Source organism: Botrytis byssoidea (assembly GCF_014898295.1).
Source record: "Botrytis byssoidea strain MUCL 94 chromosome Unknown BBYS_027, whole genome shotgun sequence".
In the NCBI taxonomy this organism is placed as follows: domain Eukaryota; kingdom Fungi; phylum Ascomycota; class Leotiomycetes; order Helotiales; family Sclerotiniaceae; genus Botrytis; species Botrytis byssoidea.
In genome coordinates this window covers 263,054-279,419 of record NW_024065868.1, presented here as the reverse complement: position 1 = coordinate 279,419, position 16,366 = coordinate 263,054, and the positions used below count along the sequence as shown (strand labels likewise).

At 39.0% G+C, this 16,366-nt stretch overlaps 5 protein-coding genes across 5 annotated transcripts; 3 read left to right on the top strand and 2 right to left on the bottom strand.

Annotated features, from left to right (window-relative positions):
• Nucleotides 1–293: 293 nt before the first annotated feature.
• EAE97_010366 (uncharacterized protein) lies at nt 294–2,565 on the top strand. Its single transcript, XM_038880881.1, has 2 exons — nt 294–1,010; nt 1,141–2,565. The coding sequence occupies exons 1-2, from the start codon at nt 636–638 to the stop codon at nt 2,521–2,523; spliced, it is 1,758 nt and encodes a 585-aa protein (XP_038728275.1). The 5' UTR covers nt 294–635; the 3' UTR covers nt 2,524–2,565.
• Nucleotides 2,566–2,694: 129 nt separating this feature from the next.
• EAE97_010365 (uncharacterized protein) lies at nt 2,695–4,941 on the bottom strand (the record flags this gene model as incomplete). Its single annotated transcript, XM_038880880.1, has 4 exons — nt 2,695–3,433; nt 3,752–3,993; nt 4,059–4,774; nt 4,833–4,941. The coding sequence occupies 4 exons, from the start codon at nt 4,939–4,941 to the stop codon at nt 2,695–2,697; spliced, it is 1,806 nt and encodes a 601-aa protein (XP_038728274.1).
• Nucleotides 4,942–5,427: 486 nt separating this feature from the next.
• Nucleotides 5,428–8,013, top strand: EAE97_010364 (uncharacterized protein; the record flags this gene model as incomplete). The annotated part of the gene is made up of 3 exons (XM_038880879.1): nt 5,428–6,052; nt 6,100–6,742; nt 6,962–8,013. The coding sequence occupies exons 1-3, from the start codon at nt 5,843–5,845 to the stop codon at nt 8,011–8,013; spliced, it is 1,905 nt and encodes a 634-aa protein (XP_038728273.1). The 5' UTR covers nt 5,428–5,842.
• Nucleotides 8,014–11,132: 3,119 nt separating this feature from the next.
• EAE97_010363 (uncharacterized protein) lies at nt 11,133–14,971 on the bottom strand. The gene is made up of 3 exons (XM_038880878.1): nt 14,614–14,971; nt 11,992–14,294; nt 11,133–11,937 (listed from the first exon to the last, which is right to left on the bottom strand). The coding sequence occupies exons 1-3, from the start codon at nt 14,656–14,658 to the stop codon at nt 11,763–11,765; spliced, it is 2,523 nt and encodes an 840-aa protein (XP_038728272.1). The 5' UTR covers nt 14,659–14,971; the 3' UTR covers nt 11,133–11,762.
• An 840-nt stretch (nt 14,972–15,811) lies between these two features.
• On the top strand, nt 15,812–16,330 carry EAE97_010362 (uncharacterized protein; the record flags this gene model as incomplete). The annotated part of the gene is made up of 1 exon (XM_038880877.1): nt 15,812–16,330. The coding sequence occupies one exon, from the start codon at nt 15,812–15,814 to the stop codon at nt 16,328–16,330; it is 519 nt and encodes a 172-aa protein (XP_038728271.1).
• Between the last annotated feature and the right edge of the window lie 36 nt (nt 16,331–16,366).

Below are 16,366 nucleotides of genomic sequence, written 5' to 3'. Positions count from 1 at the left end.
ATAATAATACAAACACAAGAAAACAACCACCCGAACATTCCTCCTTTATACCAAACAACATCCTCCAAGATGTCACCGCAAACCTCCTTAACGCTACCAAGCAAGGTAAGTCGACACGACCCCTATTCTCAGGAAAGTGGACGCGAATTGCCCTCACTATTGATCCGATTCGGGTCCCGTGCAAGGACCTTCCTATCCACCACCCCACCAATCTGATCATCGTTTTTCTTATCTGATCGATTGATCAGAATTCGTTGATTTTCATTCGACAATCGCATGCGATTCCGGATGTGACGATTTCTTTCGAAGTTTGAGTTTGTGTGGGAAGGTGGGTAGGTATCAAGTAGCTGTGCTGCGTATCTATGGGGAAGGCCGAGGTGTACAGGCGGTCTGTTCTTTATGGGAGAGTCTGGATATAAATATACATATGTATCTCATGGAAGATGTGATATGTAGCTTTTGAAATTTTGTTTTAAGTGTGTTCTTTGCATTTTGGTTAATCGATGTTGCACAATTCGCCCTGTTCCATTTTCTTCAAATACTGAAATTGGTTTTACTGTGTTTGTACAAACATCCGGGAATCAGATCGCTCCACTCAAGGAAATAGAAGATCAGTGTCTTCCAATTCTTCAACAATGGCTCCCTCCATCGCGGAACTTTCATCGTCTCTCGCGACTCCTGCCAAGGAAGTTCCTGTGTCCACCACTTCTGGGCTCGCGGAAGAACAGCCTTCGAAAACCTCTACAGCTTCAACATGGCAAGCCATCGCTACTCGTCGCCAACAAGAGATTTTCTCTTCTATTCCCTCGGAATGGATTCTTCCAGCAGACCTCCTCAAATCCAAACGACCTCTTGATTTAATGAAAACTTGTGGTTTGCTGAATGAGAGAGAGATAAAGATTGTGTATAGTACTGCTGTGGATTTGCTGGAGAAAATGAGAACGAGAGAGTATACAGCTGTGGAAGTTACAACGGCGTTTTGTAAAGCGAGTGCTGTTGCTCATCAAGCGGTTGGTCTTCAATTTCCTTTCTTCTGGGATATGATTACCCCAATTTTCGTCACTGAACCTTCAATGAGATTCCCGAACAGTATCTGAAAAGAACAGGAGTAAAAAGGAAAGAACTAACGAAACAATACAGACAAACTGTCTCGCCTGGACCATGTACCCCAACGCCCTCTCCCACGCCGCCAAACTCGACGCGCACATGACTCAAACCGGGTCTCCCATCGGACCTCTCCACGGTCTGCCCGTCTCCGTAAAAGAACACATCTACCTCATCGACACACCCTCCACATCCGGTTTCGTAGGCTGGGCCGATAACTTCTGCACTTCCCCCTCTCAAGAAGGAATGTGCATCCAAGTCCTCCGCAACAGCGGCGCAGTATTCCACGTCAAAACCACTAATCCCCAAGGACTCATGGCTCTCGAAACACGATCGAATCTCTATTCCACCACGACCAATCCCTTGAATACCTCCCTCTCCCCCGGTGGTTCATCCGGCGGTGAATCTGCACTCGTCGCCATGCACGGCTCGATTCTCGGCATCGGCACCGACATAGGAGGAAGTATTCGCAGTCCCGCGCTCAGCTGCGGCATCTACGGTCTCAAACCCAGTGTAGCGCGACTTCCACATTCCGGGCTCTCGGGCGCACACGATGGGATGGAAAGTGTGATTGGGGTTGTGGGACCCATTGCTACGTGTCTGGCGGATGTAGAATTATTCTGTAAAACGCTTTTGGATGCGCAGCCTTGGAGAGGAGAAGTTGGACTACTTCCTATTCCATGGGGATGTCGCGAAGATGTTGCGGTTGAGAACGAAGAGAACAGGAAATTGAAAATCGGTATTATATATACCGATGGAGTGCACACTCCTCATCCGCCCATCACCCGTGTGCTGCACTCCACAGAATCCACACTCAAAGAAGCAGGACACGAAATTATTCCTTTCCCAACACATCTCCACGCCCCTTTAATCTCTACCGTCGATGCGATGTACCTTCTCGACGGCGGCGCCGAATATCTCTCTCACCTCTCTCTCACCTCCGAGCCTCCAACCTCCCTACTCCAATGGCTACTAGAAAAGAAAACCACGAAAAACCGCACCGTTTCCGAACAATGGAAATTACATAAGGAGAGAAATAGAACCCAAGACGCATATGCAAAATTGATGTTGGAGACGGGGGTAGATTGTATTATCGCGCCAGGGGGTGTAACGGTAGCGAATGCGCATGAAGAAGCGAAGTATTGGGGATATACGAGTGTTTTCAATGGGTTGGATTTACCGGTTGCGTGTTTACCTGCTGGGGAGGTGGAGGAGGGAGATGTGTGGGGCGATGCGGATGGGAATGATGGTGGGAAAACGGATATGGAAGCGCTTTGGGGACCTGGGAAAGAAGGGGCGCAAAAATATGAGGGAGGAAGTGTGGGATTACAGATTGTAGGGAGGAGATTGGAGGAGGAGAAGCTGTTGAAAATGGTTAGGATAATTGAGAGGGATCTGGGATTATCTGGGTCGAGTTAGAAAATAGAACTTAGAGGTAATCTAGAAATGGAAATTGTGCACAAAAGAAAGGGGTATCGAAGTAATTCAAATAATCTATAGAAGAGTAAAAGTACGACCAATAGTTCTCATCTCAACATCTCTAAAACCTTAAATCTTCAATTTCCAAATAAATTCCCATACATTCATAAATCAAACCAAAAGTATACAACTCCCCATCTCCCTGATCGTCGTAGTGCAATCGATCAATCTCCCCTCTCTCCTCTGCAACTCCCAACTCTTTTCCAAAATCTCAAATGCACTACTCGAATTCCCGAAACTTCTTGAATCCGTTACCGCCCCTCTCGACGTCTCCCTAAAGAACTCCTGATCTTGTTTCGAGCTTGCCAAACAACCTGCTACACTCAATGGCCACACTAATCCTCTGAACATTTGGGGATTAGGGATCATGCGCATAGCGTTGATAGTGTTGTGGAGCATCATATCGACATCTTCCGGGAGTAGGTTATCCGTGATGACCATTTGAAGATAGATGAGAGATGCGCAAGCAAAGATGTGGGTTATCAGGAGGATGGTATGTTTATTATATAGTTCTGTGACATAGAATGGCGGGGTTCCTCGATGAATTGATCTTAATGCGTGGAGTTCCTCTAACGTTTCTGAATTTTTAGATTCAAGACGACCTCGAATGTTCTGTTCTGTGAAGATTAATTGTTGTCTGAAATCTATGGTAGAATCAGATTCGTGTTTTCGCTTCCAGGTTCCTAGCCAGGCTATTTCGCTAATCATTATCATAACCCAGTTTTCACATCCCATGATAGAGGCTAATTGGATTTTGTGGTCGGATTCGGAGGAGCCAGGTCTTTTGGCGGAGAGTAGTCGATTGTGGAATTCGGAAAGCCAAGGATGGGATCCGGTTGATACACAGGCTCTATGAATTCGATGTTAGTAAAAAACTATAGAAACCAAATTTTGCGGATGACGCTCCGCTCGCCCTCTGGGGGCCATTGCCATGGAGACCGAATAAGGTCATATGTACGATCTTCGAGCGCAGCGAGCTATGGGGGTTTGGGGGCTTGCCCCCATAACACTCCTTATCAATCAAATGCTTGTTCAATTGATTCAAAAATCTGAGTAAGACAAGACTTCTGCCATATCTCCTTCCACGGCCCTTCAATCTTTCCGGCATACACTGAAATAAGAAAAAACGAAAACGGCTCTGAAACCTAAGAAAACCAAGAAAACTCACAGCGCATCCATCCAAATAATCGCCCCCGTAAAAAAATCCAACGCAGCACTATCCCGCGAAACCAAACTTTCACTCAGAATTGATTCTGGCGAGCCTGCTCCTGGAATATTGAAACATTGAGATGAAGTCAATAGTATTTCTGGACCTGGTATACTACCATTTGAGACTTCGTGAAGAACCAGTATAAGTTCTGATGCTGCTCTGAGATGGACTTGCCAATTGCTTACACCACCGTTGAAGAGCTTTGAAGGTCTGTTAGTGATTGTGTTGTGATTTGTGATGCATTATGGAGAAGAGGGATACTAACCTCGAAGGATATCAATTGAATCATACAAGCTAGAATTTGGATATTCCCATCAAAAGCCCCTTGTTCAGATGCATTTTTATTATTTGTTTGAATAAAATCTTGCAGCCCTTTCAGTGCCAGATCATAGTGATGTTGTAGTTCATGCAGATAATCTATCTCCGCTTGACCACTTTCTTGTTCCAGGAGAAGAGATTGACGGTGGAAAGCACTTAGACTTAGAGCTGCATGATAGAGAGGTTTTGTTTTTGTGAGCAATGATAATAACCATCCTCTTCCCGATGATAATGATGGGGTGTGAAACCGGAATTGGATAAAAAAGACATGATCAAGATAATGCATCATTAAACTTGCTTCTTGATCTTCGATACATTTTGGGAATAACGGAGACTTAGGTTCAATAGATTTATCATCATCCATTTCGATGGGTGGTGTAGACATAGAAGCGACATTCTCGACACTTGGTAAATCGTCTCCTTTCTTAGCGATTTTCGTCGTGGTACTAGTATTAGTCCTAGGTGATTTTGGTGATTTGGGCACCGATGATATAGAACCCGTATTTTTTCTCGCACGAAAAGCGGCTCTCTTTTTACTTGCAGAGGCAGCGACAATAGCTTTAATTTTCTCCAATTCTTCTTTTGCAAACTTTGAATCATCGATCCATCTTGGTTTGGGACCATAGTGACATTCTACATTAACATCCTTACATCTCGAACAACCTATGAGAATCGATATTAATTCTTTTTCTTCGGCAAGCAAAAACTAATCATGACTAACCGGGTTGTATTTCATCACATTTCTTTTTCCGAATTCTACATGTCCAACAACCTCGATTACTTCGAACTGCGATTGGTGAATCGACATTAGTGCCGGAAGTCATGTCCATCGAGTACGGAAGAGAGGAAATGATGTTGAGCTGAAGCGGACACTTGCATAAATGATTACCTGTTACACATTATTGTACACAAATAGAATCTAATATCGTGATTACAGACTCGTGACTCTTCGTACTGTATGGCTAGTATAATTCACGACAACTTTGGATATCGTATCGTCGAATCAGGTGAGGAATTAGGAATATATGAGTGTAAGCTAACAAAGTCCTCAAATATCATTTACTGTATATCGGGTAGATAATACACGAGAATTTGATTGCAGAGAGGCGTTTGTGTGAGAGAGTGTGTTGAGAATTGAGAAATTGATTGAATTCTCAAGTAGAAAAAGTAACTGGACACGAGAAAAACTTCACATCGGCTCGACTTACTCAAAAGGGAAGTATTTTCAATCCATTTTCGATTCATGCAAACCGCCATCTAACTCCACACAAGTTGACAGACAGTCCACAGTTTCTTATCATTGTACGGGTGAAACAACGACCAAACAACTCTTCAAAGATATCTTGGCTTGGATATTGTACGAATCTCATCTATAGTTGTAAGATGCAGATAAATGCCCGAGAGCAACGACGAATGAATGAATCTTATTGGGAGATTTATATGCTTATCTGACATTCAACCACTCGCACTTCCCGGATTAAAGATGGTCTTTCCTAATATATCTTGATTAGTATCACCTCAGTATTATTGGTGAGTATAGATCATAATAGGTAGTAGACGTGGTAGGTTCAGCTCTTTGGGATTGAAGCTGTCTCGTGTTATTGCGATGGACGATCATGCAAGCCTCGAGCATTAACGATGTTGAGGTTACCCAAATTCTCAATATTATGAACATCTTCATTTGAACAATTTTCGAGATGTTATTGCACTCAAATCAACAATGAATCTACAATGACGTCTAAAAAGAGAGCAACGTCCATAATTACCCCAACCCAGTCTCAAGGATTCTCAATGCTAAAATTCTATTCAGCTCTCTTCCTCGGCACTTTCATCCTTACCATATGGCATTATGGAATCCCTTCACAACTGATATCTCCTGCAAACCTCGAATTAAATAATCTAGCCTCAGTCATCGCGAAAACAGGTTGGCAATGGAAAGATGTAAGTTTTTACCCCATGTAAACTCCTCCACATTCTCACATCTCCAGGTCGAACCAAGCGAATCCCTAATCTGGCATACTTGCTACTCAACGTTTCAATGTGCTCGTCTTTCCCTACCACTAGACTGGCTTAACACTTCCAATCCTTCCAGAATTACCCTCGCAATCATCAAAATCCCCGCAACAGATCTAACCAATTACCTCGGTCCCGTGTTCACTAATCCTGGCGGACCAGGCGGTTCAGGAATTTTTTCCCTCCGAAGAAATGGACATAATCTTCAAAAAATCGTCGGTAAAAATCACGATATTATATCTTTCGATCCTCGAGGTATAGGGGCTTCAACACCTCTCATCAATTGCTGGGGTTCCTCACGTCAGAATGCAAAGATTTGGAGATTAAGTGATGTAGGAGTAGTGGATTCGCACCCAGGAATGCTGAATGATGCATATGCGAGAGCAAGTGCTCTTTCGAAAACCTGCGAGGAAAACATGGAACGCGAAGCGAAAGCCAGAGGAGAGGAATCTTTATTAAAATTCGTGAGTACAACGAGTGTGGCACGTGATATGCTTGAGATTATGAGGAAGACGGGCACGGAAAAGTTGAGGTATTGGGGGTTTAGTTATGGGACATTTTTGGGTGGTGTGTTTGCGGCTATGTATCCTGATTTGGTGGAGAGAATGGTTAGTGATGGTATGTATTCTGTGGAATAATTTTCTTTATCCAAGTGACTTTTCTGCTCTCTTCTCCTCTCAGGTACTCCCCAATCCTCCAAAAGCATTACTTTTTCCTGCTCTAGGAATTAGAAGATATGGGAGAAGAAAACAAAATACTACATAATACGCTTTCTTCTATAAAAATGATCATCGAAATGAACCTCATAAAGTAACCTCCAATACTAACTCCCACCAGGCAACGTAAACTACAACGAATGGTCGACCAACACTCACACCTCTTTTCTTCACGACTCAGAAAAAATCATGTCAGCATTCTACCACTATTGCCACCTATCCGGTCCCACAATCTGCGCCTTCTACTCCCCTACTCCCTCCCAAATCTCCACTCGCCTGGCGACTCTCCTCTCCCAACTAAAAATCCACCCTATCCTCGTCTCCCCCCAAGACGCCTCTTCCCTCCCCGAACTAATAACCTACTCCTCCCTCAAACGTCTCATCTCCGCCTCTCTCTACCGCCCCATCCTCCTCTTCCCCTCCCTGGCCACCGTTCTCCAAGCCCTCGAAACCGGCAACGGCGTCCCCTTCATCGATCTCACCTCCACCTTCGGCATGCGCGAAATCTTCACCTGTGACTGTCCGCACAATTCCTGCAACGATCTCCCCCCTCCGATCGACGACGACGACGACGAAGATTCCGAAGCCACCGCCGACGCCAGCGCAGCTATAATGTGTACTGACGGCGGTTCCCTCCCTCCTAGCCTCTCCGCCTTCAAAACCTACGCTACAAACCTCATTGCCTCCGCTCCCGCCGCCGGCGCCGTCGGTGCCGAATTCAGACTTAGCTGTGTAGGTCGAACCGTCCCTGCAAAATGGCGATTTACAGGCCCCTTTGAAGGGAATACATCGCATCCGATACTGTATATTGCGAATGCGGCGGATAACGTGACGCCATTGATTAGTGCGAAGAGAAATGCAGAGGGATTTGTGGGCGCGAGGGTTTTGGTGCAGGATTCGTTTGGTCATACGAGTTTGAGTGCGGGGTCGGGGTGTACGGCGGGGGTTGTGAGGGGGTATTTTCAGAGGGGGGTGTTGCCGGAGGTGGGGAAGGTGTGTGGGGTTGAGGGGATGCCTTTTGGGGGTGGGGAGATGGGGGGGAGAAAGGGGGTTGAGGGGGATTGGGGGAGAGAAAGGGGAGAGGGGGGAGAGGATGTAGACAGAGAGATTAGAGATGCGGTGTGGGGATTAATGATGAATAATAATGGGAAATTTGAGAGAGGAGGAATCTAATGATATTGTGGTTTAAGTGTACGAGCTTTTTCTCGGCCCTTCGTGGCTAAAAATAACAATGGCCTCGCTAGCACTCTCCATAGTTATTTTTAACACCACTCAGGATCTATACCTATGCTTGTGCTATGCAGTTTTTAGAATCCTAGGGATAAATGAGATTTATATTCCTATATTCCATTAAAATATGAATTTTGAAGCTATTTAGAGATTATAAGATTATCTTCAAAGTTTTTGAAACTATTTCCAAAAACTAGTTATTGGTTTGCTTTAAAGGGATTAAATAAAAAGAATTATTAGAATAAATACAAGATAATGATTAATATAAATATAAATATAGGTTTAGAATAAGATTTCTATTAATTTCTTTTAAACCCTTTTTTTAAAGTTATATATATATGAAAATTCTTTAGTATCGGAATAATATCAGCCCGATGCCGGTTCCATATCGATGCCCGTAACACCAGTTATAAACTGTGTTTTAAAATCTATATGTTAAGGATATTTGAGATGAAGATAAAGATAAAGATTAGATATAAAAGAAGAATAACATAGTTTAACATCGAGTGGCCCATATCACTAAGTAGCCTACTTTCATCTTAATTTACATTTTCAAACTCATATTATTCAACAATAATTGAATCAATCGATTGAAATTATTAAGAATCTAATAATCTAAAATCTATTATATTATTTTTATAGATTTTTATATTATATCCTGTTTTTCTATATTTATTATAATATCAATTAGAAAATACTTCCTCATTAGAATTCCTTTCTTTTTGATACTTATCATATTGAATCTGAATATTAATCTCTTATTAAAATAATATATTAAGAGTTTTTTATTCAATAAGCATTCCTTCTTAATATAACTAAGGTTTTTTTCGTATATCGATATTTACTTAATATTTTATTTGTTATTTGAAATATACAAATCTCTACATTTAAAAGTATATTCTCATAAATTAATCTTTTTGTATCTTTAGTTAAAATTAATATAATCTCAAATATAAATATAGAAGAGCTTAATTAATAATAAGTTATTCGAGATTTAATTAATATTAATTAAGAAAGAGCTTCAATAAAATTACAAAAGATTTGAGAAATCCATTAATCTAAATTGAAAAAAGGGAGAATAGATATACGAATTCGAATATCTAATTTTGAAAATATAATTTCAAAATTAAATAGAATTAAATGAAATTAAACCTATTTCTCGAAATCCTGTTTTCATATTTTGAAAAATAATTGATTCTTAATATACAGCTTTGAAAACTATAAAGAATTCAATCTTCGAAATATAATTAATATATGCCTTAATAAATTTATTGATTTGAGTATTATATAAACATTTTAGATTACTAAAATAACTAATATTAAGTGGTTAAATTAAATAATTTGAATATAGTAATAAATTTAGATATATAATATTATTCTTTTTATAGTATACTTAAAAAACTACTGATTTATGGTTTTTATATTTATTTAGTATTAATATTCAATATTTACCCTCTTTTCAATTCTTAATATATTTATCGAAATATTTCAATTATTCTAAATCTATCTCATTATTTATCCATCTATTAGATATAGATTTAATAGTTTATTCTACAAAAAGATTGGTTTTGATATATTAATTAAAGAGATAAATTTATTCTTAAACTATTAGAAATGAGGGAATAGTTTTATCCTTTATATTTCCATATATTATTATTATAATCTATTTTCGATTATCTAATTATACTAATTTATTTCTATTATATTTCTTAGTATTAATAATAATCATTGCTGCATATATAATCCTTATTATAAAGCCTATTTTATCGAAATTATAGAAATCATTATTCAAAATATTATATTTCACTTATATATTTACAACCAATCAAAACCATTTTTCAATAAACTTAGAATTTTTATAAAAAACTCTTTGAAAATCATAAATACAACTAAAACACATTTTTAATTTAATTTGATACTTTACAAATCAATATACCCAAAACTTCTCAATACATTTTATATTCTTCGATTTAAGAATATAATTTATTATATCTTTTATATTCTTTAATTTAGATAGAAATCCTTTTGAATTTATATTGAATATATATTAAACAATCACCTCTTCTTTTAATCCTATAATCTTATAATTATTAGCTCAAATTTCTATATAAAAAAGTAAATCTTTTATTTTTTATTGAAAAATTATATAAAGAATATTATAAAGTATAACAACTTTTCGAATATTTAGTTTTTTATTTTTATAAATAGTTTTGATAGTAAAGAGTATATAAGCTTTTTGATTATTCGAATTCATTATAAGTTGTTAATAAAATATATGTTGAAAGAGAAAGATATAAATTGAAGTGAAAGTGGGCCACTTAGTGATATAGGCCACTCGGTGTTAAACTACGTTAGAGAAACCAAAGAATAGATAAATGAAATACTAGTATATATGAACAATTACCTACCTACCTATATCAATATAAAAATACAGGTCAATCTCCCTTTCAAGTTTACATAGAAAGCAAATATATATATATATACATTATTATCATCATCATTATTCTTATTTAATAAATAAGACTACTTATAGATTATCTCAAGACCTACTTTCTTCTTCTTTTATTTTTATATTTTCATAATTCTCACTTCCCAATCCACGGTATCGCGAATCCAACTTTGACACCCCAAAATTTAAAATCTATTTTTATTTTAATTTTTATTTTTATTTTTATTTTTATTTTTATTTTTATTTTTATTTTTATTTTTATTTTATTTTATTTTATTTTTATTTTTATTTTTATTTTTATTTTTATTTTTATTTTTATTTTTATTTTATTTTTATTTTTATTTTTATTTTTATTTTTATTTTTATTTTTATTTTTATTTTTATTTTTATTTTTATTTTTATTTTTATTTTTATTTTTATTTTATTTCTTATCATTTTTTATATTTTTCAAAAGAAAATCGAAATCCGAAATCCGAAATCCGAAATCCGAAAACTGAACATCGAAAAATAAAAAAGTCGGAATGAAATGTTATTACAGAGAATTCGAGCGTAGCGAGCTAAGGGGGTTTGGGGGCTTGCCCCCATTAAAGCGCTCATGATTGATTTGTATATTATTATTATTATGATTGTCATTATTGCTATTTACTATTCTTGTTGGAATTCGGATGAGTATATGAGTATATGAGTATTACCCAAGACACTCACAACAGAACATTCACAACACTGCCATACAATTCCTCATCACACCTCATATCATCACACAACACCTTATATCAACTCAACTCATTACACCTCATTACACCTCATCTCATAAAACTCCAATTCATCCATTTATTCATTTACCTATGCAGCATGCCATTCATTAAGTATATCATATCATACCACATCATACCATACGCCATTCCTTGCCTTCTTTCCTTCCTTCTTTCTTTGTTTCAAAAAGAAGAAATTAAAATCAAAATTAAAAGAATTCAATTATCTTTCATACCCATTCCCATACCCATTTTCAACACCCCAGCACCAGCACCTTTGCACCAGTTTGCAAGAAATGCTATGCTATGCTATGCAATCTTATGAACGTGATATGGATCTGACATGACATATTATATCAAGTCCAATGCAATTAACCGCGAAAGCATAAATTCCCAAAGTTCCCTGAACGCACCCCATCCCATGAATACATTCTATCCAGCCACCCAACCCATGGAATCTTCGAATGAAAAGAAAGAGTCGAATGAAAAAATCAAGCCAGATACTTATAAGTAGGTACTTTAGCATCTTCGATTCTTTCCAAATATTCTCTTTCGATTAAACTTTCAATACGTCGTTTCATCATATTGATATTAGGTTGGAAGCGTTGTGAAAGTTGCGAAATGACTTCTGTAACGAGTTGTTGATGAGGACATTCTTTACGTGCCCTATAATATTTTATTAGTATATAATTCATCAGTTTGAGAGCAGGAAAAACATACTTCATGATTCGGACAATAACTGTATCCATAACATTTCCTCGATGTTCATCATTTCTTTCTTCAGTCAATTTCCTTTCTTCAGCTCCTTCAACCTTGCTAGTTTGTCCACCCATTGCTTGAACCTTAATCTTGACAGCTTTACTAACAAAACCGGCATTGAATGTAAAAACATCACCCATTGTAGGCAATTCATTCGGCTTTCCAGGTTTCTTAAGAAGAACTCGAGATTTTGGTGGACCAGAGAGTTGCATCAATGCACGTGGTAAATCTTTGTCGCTAATATTCAAACGTTCTTGAATTTCTTCATACGATAATGTTGCTCCATCTGGTAGATCATTGAAAAGCATCAAAATGATCATACCATAAGTATTCACATTGAGTTCGTACTTTCTTTCCCTACTCTTCGGTCCTGTTTCTCCTGGAATGGCTGGGAAATGACATCTGACATCAGCATTTCCCAAATTACCTAACCAAGTCAACATTCTACCATTTCGATCTTTGAGATAGAATGCCTTGAATGAATCTTGTAATTTTTGTAGTTCCACAGGCCAATTACAATATTGTCGAGGTCCGTCTTCTGATGAAGGAATACCACCAATGAGTTCCGTAGGCCAACAATTGGTAGAAAGAACAATAGCAGATAATTCGATTGGTTTTCGATCCTTATCTCCAACGTTGTCGATGTGCTTTTTGTAGTTCTGGGTGAGTTCTTCGGACATGGTAACATCCTTGAACATCCCTTCCAGCTTCGTTGTAAATGAATTTCCGATTTCCAACTTCATTCGAGAAATCATCTGCTTCTCCACATCAGTGCTTTCAGATTTGTTGAGTAGTAAACGTTTCGCAAGATGTTTCTTGTAATATCTTTCAAACATATCCTTGTCCTGAATATATCGAAGTAAAGTGGTGGCTTTGTCTAATACTTCGTCGATCTCAACCTCGGTTTTGCCCTTGATACCACGCTTGAGATTATCGTCAATGAACAAGGAGACGTACTCGGAACATCGGTCGAAAAGGTTAATGAAATCCGAAAAGCTCTTAGTGATAGCCGTTTCCAGAATGGTATCTTCACTGAAACATTTCTTCCACATATTGTCGAATTTATCCTTCAATCGTAGGACCTCATCAACCCACTTGATGGCTGCAAGTGTTTGCTTCGCCGCAGCATTCATTGGCTTAGCCTTCTTCTTCGCACCTTCAGCTTCATCATCCTCTGCTTCGGGCTTGGTATCCTCAGGAGTTTCGAAATCCCCACTAGCGATAATTTTGTTGATTTCCAACCCGAGTTGTACCACACGACCTTGTAGTGCAATTTTCAGCGGTCCTCTACCTGCATCTATCCGAGTGATAAGTTGATATAGAATGGATAAATCCTCAAACCGGTCGTTTTCGATCATGGCCTGCAAACCACTGCCTTCCATGGCAAGAAATTCGTTCAGATGACTGCTGATCAATTCTTGTTCGACAACTTTTTGAATCTTCCTACTTGTGAAATGAGCGATAGTCGTATCACACCTATCAGCTTCCTCATCGAGTCGTCTTTTTGCTTGACGTAACCAAGTACTAGCAGGCGAGTCCCTTAATAAAGTTTGACATTCTGCTTGGTAAAACTTTCTGCTAGCTGCTAAAAATGCAGGTTCGAAAACTGTAATGTATAGCTTCTCACTTTCGTTCTCTGCGTCGCTTTCGTATAGACCCTCTAGCATATAGATGACCGAACGGATTAAATGTCGATTGATGACATCACCTTCTCTCTCCATCCCAATCTGGTCCAATATAACCGAGTTGAGAATATCAAAGGTGATCATGCTCGAATTGTCTAGAAGTGGTGAACGTAAAATGTGATCCCGGAAAAGTCCCATAGCTGTAGTGTATATTGAAGCCTTGCGATTATCGCCACAATAAACTCGATCCATATACATGAGGACATCAGTTGTCATACCCATACACAAATTGTGATCCGTCCAAGAAGCCTTTAGTCCTTCTAGAAATTGTTCACCGGTAAGTCTTCGTTCGTTTGCGGCAGTTCCAGATACGCCACCAGCAGCGACATTGACCAGATTCGAAGTTATAAGTTTGCGAATAGTTGGCATGACTTTCCCAGCGAACCATTGCTCCTCGAAAACTTTGACTCGTTCATATAGTAAATCTCCGTCTTTCCTCAGTACGATTTTATAAGAAGCCCGGTATAATTGTTCAAAAGATAGAGTTCCTGCATTCTTTTCGTGGATTTCCTGAAGTGCATTTTGTAAGATCTCCCATTGAATCTCGAATTCGTTTTTTTCGCCGGCACGTTGAAAGGCCTGTGTAGTAGAAGAATATCAGTCAGCAAAGTTATCAAGAATATAAAGACAATCGCGAATGTAGGAAGAATGCTTCGAGGTAAACTACCATCTGACTTGTGGTAATAGCATGTGCAATGGCGGCATCAAAAGACTGTCCTTGAGCGGGAAGCATTTTGAATTACTTGATAATCTAACCTTGGCGCAAACAAAGTTTTGAAAGTTTATTGAAGCTATTCATTCGCCAGAAGGTGTAGGTAGCTTTTGTCAGAGGAAAGAGCATGGAGGACCTTGGTAGATAGGTAGGTATCCAAGTGAAAAGAAGTGAATATATACATACCCTACGAGGCGCACGAATTCTAGCTCTTCCACGTCCCGAAATCATCTTTAAAAATCTTTCAGTTTCCCTTGACTATTCAATTTCTCCAAATGAATGTTTCAATATGATATATTTCTTCCAGGTTCGAGGAACTTCAAAGTTCTGTGGTGTTCTGTCTGGTGAGGGGTCAGATAAGATCAAGGCTCCAAGATAATTGCCATGAAACTGTGTTGAGAAATGTGAGGCAAGTAAGGTAGGTAAGGCAAAGTAAAGTTAATAAACAAAAGAGTCAAAGGGTGATTTTTATATTGTGAGAAGAGGAAGAGAATAGATCCTTAAGTGTAAGAAATGAAAAGTTCAATACATAACCTTATGACATGGAATCTTTTCAAAGACTGTACTAGTAATTGCTAGGTACTTTACACTTTACCAGTACTGAGCTATGTGGGATACTCGGGCTTAGTAAACAATTTTATTTTGCCACCAATCAAAGCATTTGTAATCTTGAAGCTAATCCTTAAAGATCAAGACGGTGAATAAAGTATTGGCTTTACCTAATCATAGTAGACGGGTAGTAGTAGGTAGTTAGTTGTATGTAGTAGTCGTAGTAGTGATTAATAGTAACGTTAGTAATAATTTTATACCAAATAATAAACAACACTGCCATATAACTTCAGCTATGACATATGGTCTTACCGGAATCTATAACGCTAGCAAACACTAGCAAACACTAGCAGTATAAACTCTCAATTCAACACAACCCCTCACACATATCGTCTCCTCTTTCTTCTTTCTATGGTAGAAAGTAGCTAATAAGATTAATAAAATATCAAAGCTTTTCCATCTGACCTACCGAGCCTACTAGGTACTCTGCCCTGTCCTACCCAGCCCCAGCCTTGTCCTCGTCATATCGGCAGAATCACAAAGCGGTAAATGAGATAAATTTCCTTATCGCAATCAATTCCGTAGCCTTCCCCAAACTTCTACTGGATCAAGAGCTTTCATCTCAATAAACACTCCCCTCTTCTCTTCTATTATCGATTTTCTTTCGATTGGTATCTGTTTTATACCTCACAAATCAATTTCTATCTATACAAATAGGAGAATCCTGATACGATTCCTTCCATTCTACCATCACATCTCTCCGTTTCACATACAGAACAGAGATCGATCAAACCTACAAAACCCTCCTCCCAACACAACCAAACCGTTCTTCACAATGTCTCTCAAATCCTCCACCTTTGCAGCTTTCCGAGATCTCTCCCGATATCAACATCAATGCTCAACCTCCAAACTCCCCTCTCGCATCCTCTCCCTGGGCCACCCCCGCCTCTACAGCACCCCCTCCAAACCCCTCACCGATCGCTCCTCCTCTCCCTCCTCCCCATCATCCACACCCCCCCGCGCCCCTCAACCCTCCTACGATCTAACCTTCACCTGCCAACCCTGTTCCGCGCGCTCCACGCACCGCATCTCCAAACAAGGCTACCACTCCGGCTCCATCCTCATCACCTGTCCCAGCTGCAAAAACCGACATGTGATTTCCGACCATCTGGGAATATTTGGAGATCGCAAATTGACGATTGAGGATTTGATGAGGGAGAAGGGGATGTTGGTTAAAAAGGGGACGTTGAGTGAAGATGGGAATTTGGAGTTTTGGAGTGATGGGACGAGTACGGAGAGGAAGAGGGAGGGAGAGGGAGAAGGAAATGCGGGGAGTGAAGGGGAGAGGAGATAGAAGATGTAGTTAGCCCTGGAGTTCTTGAGAGGTTAA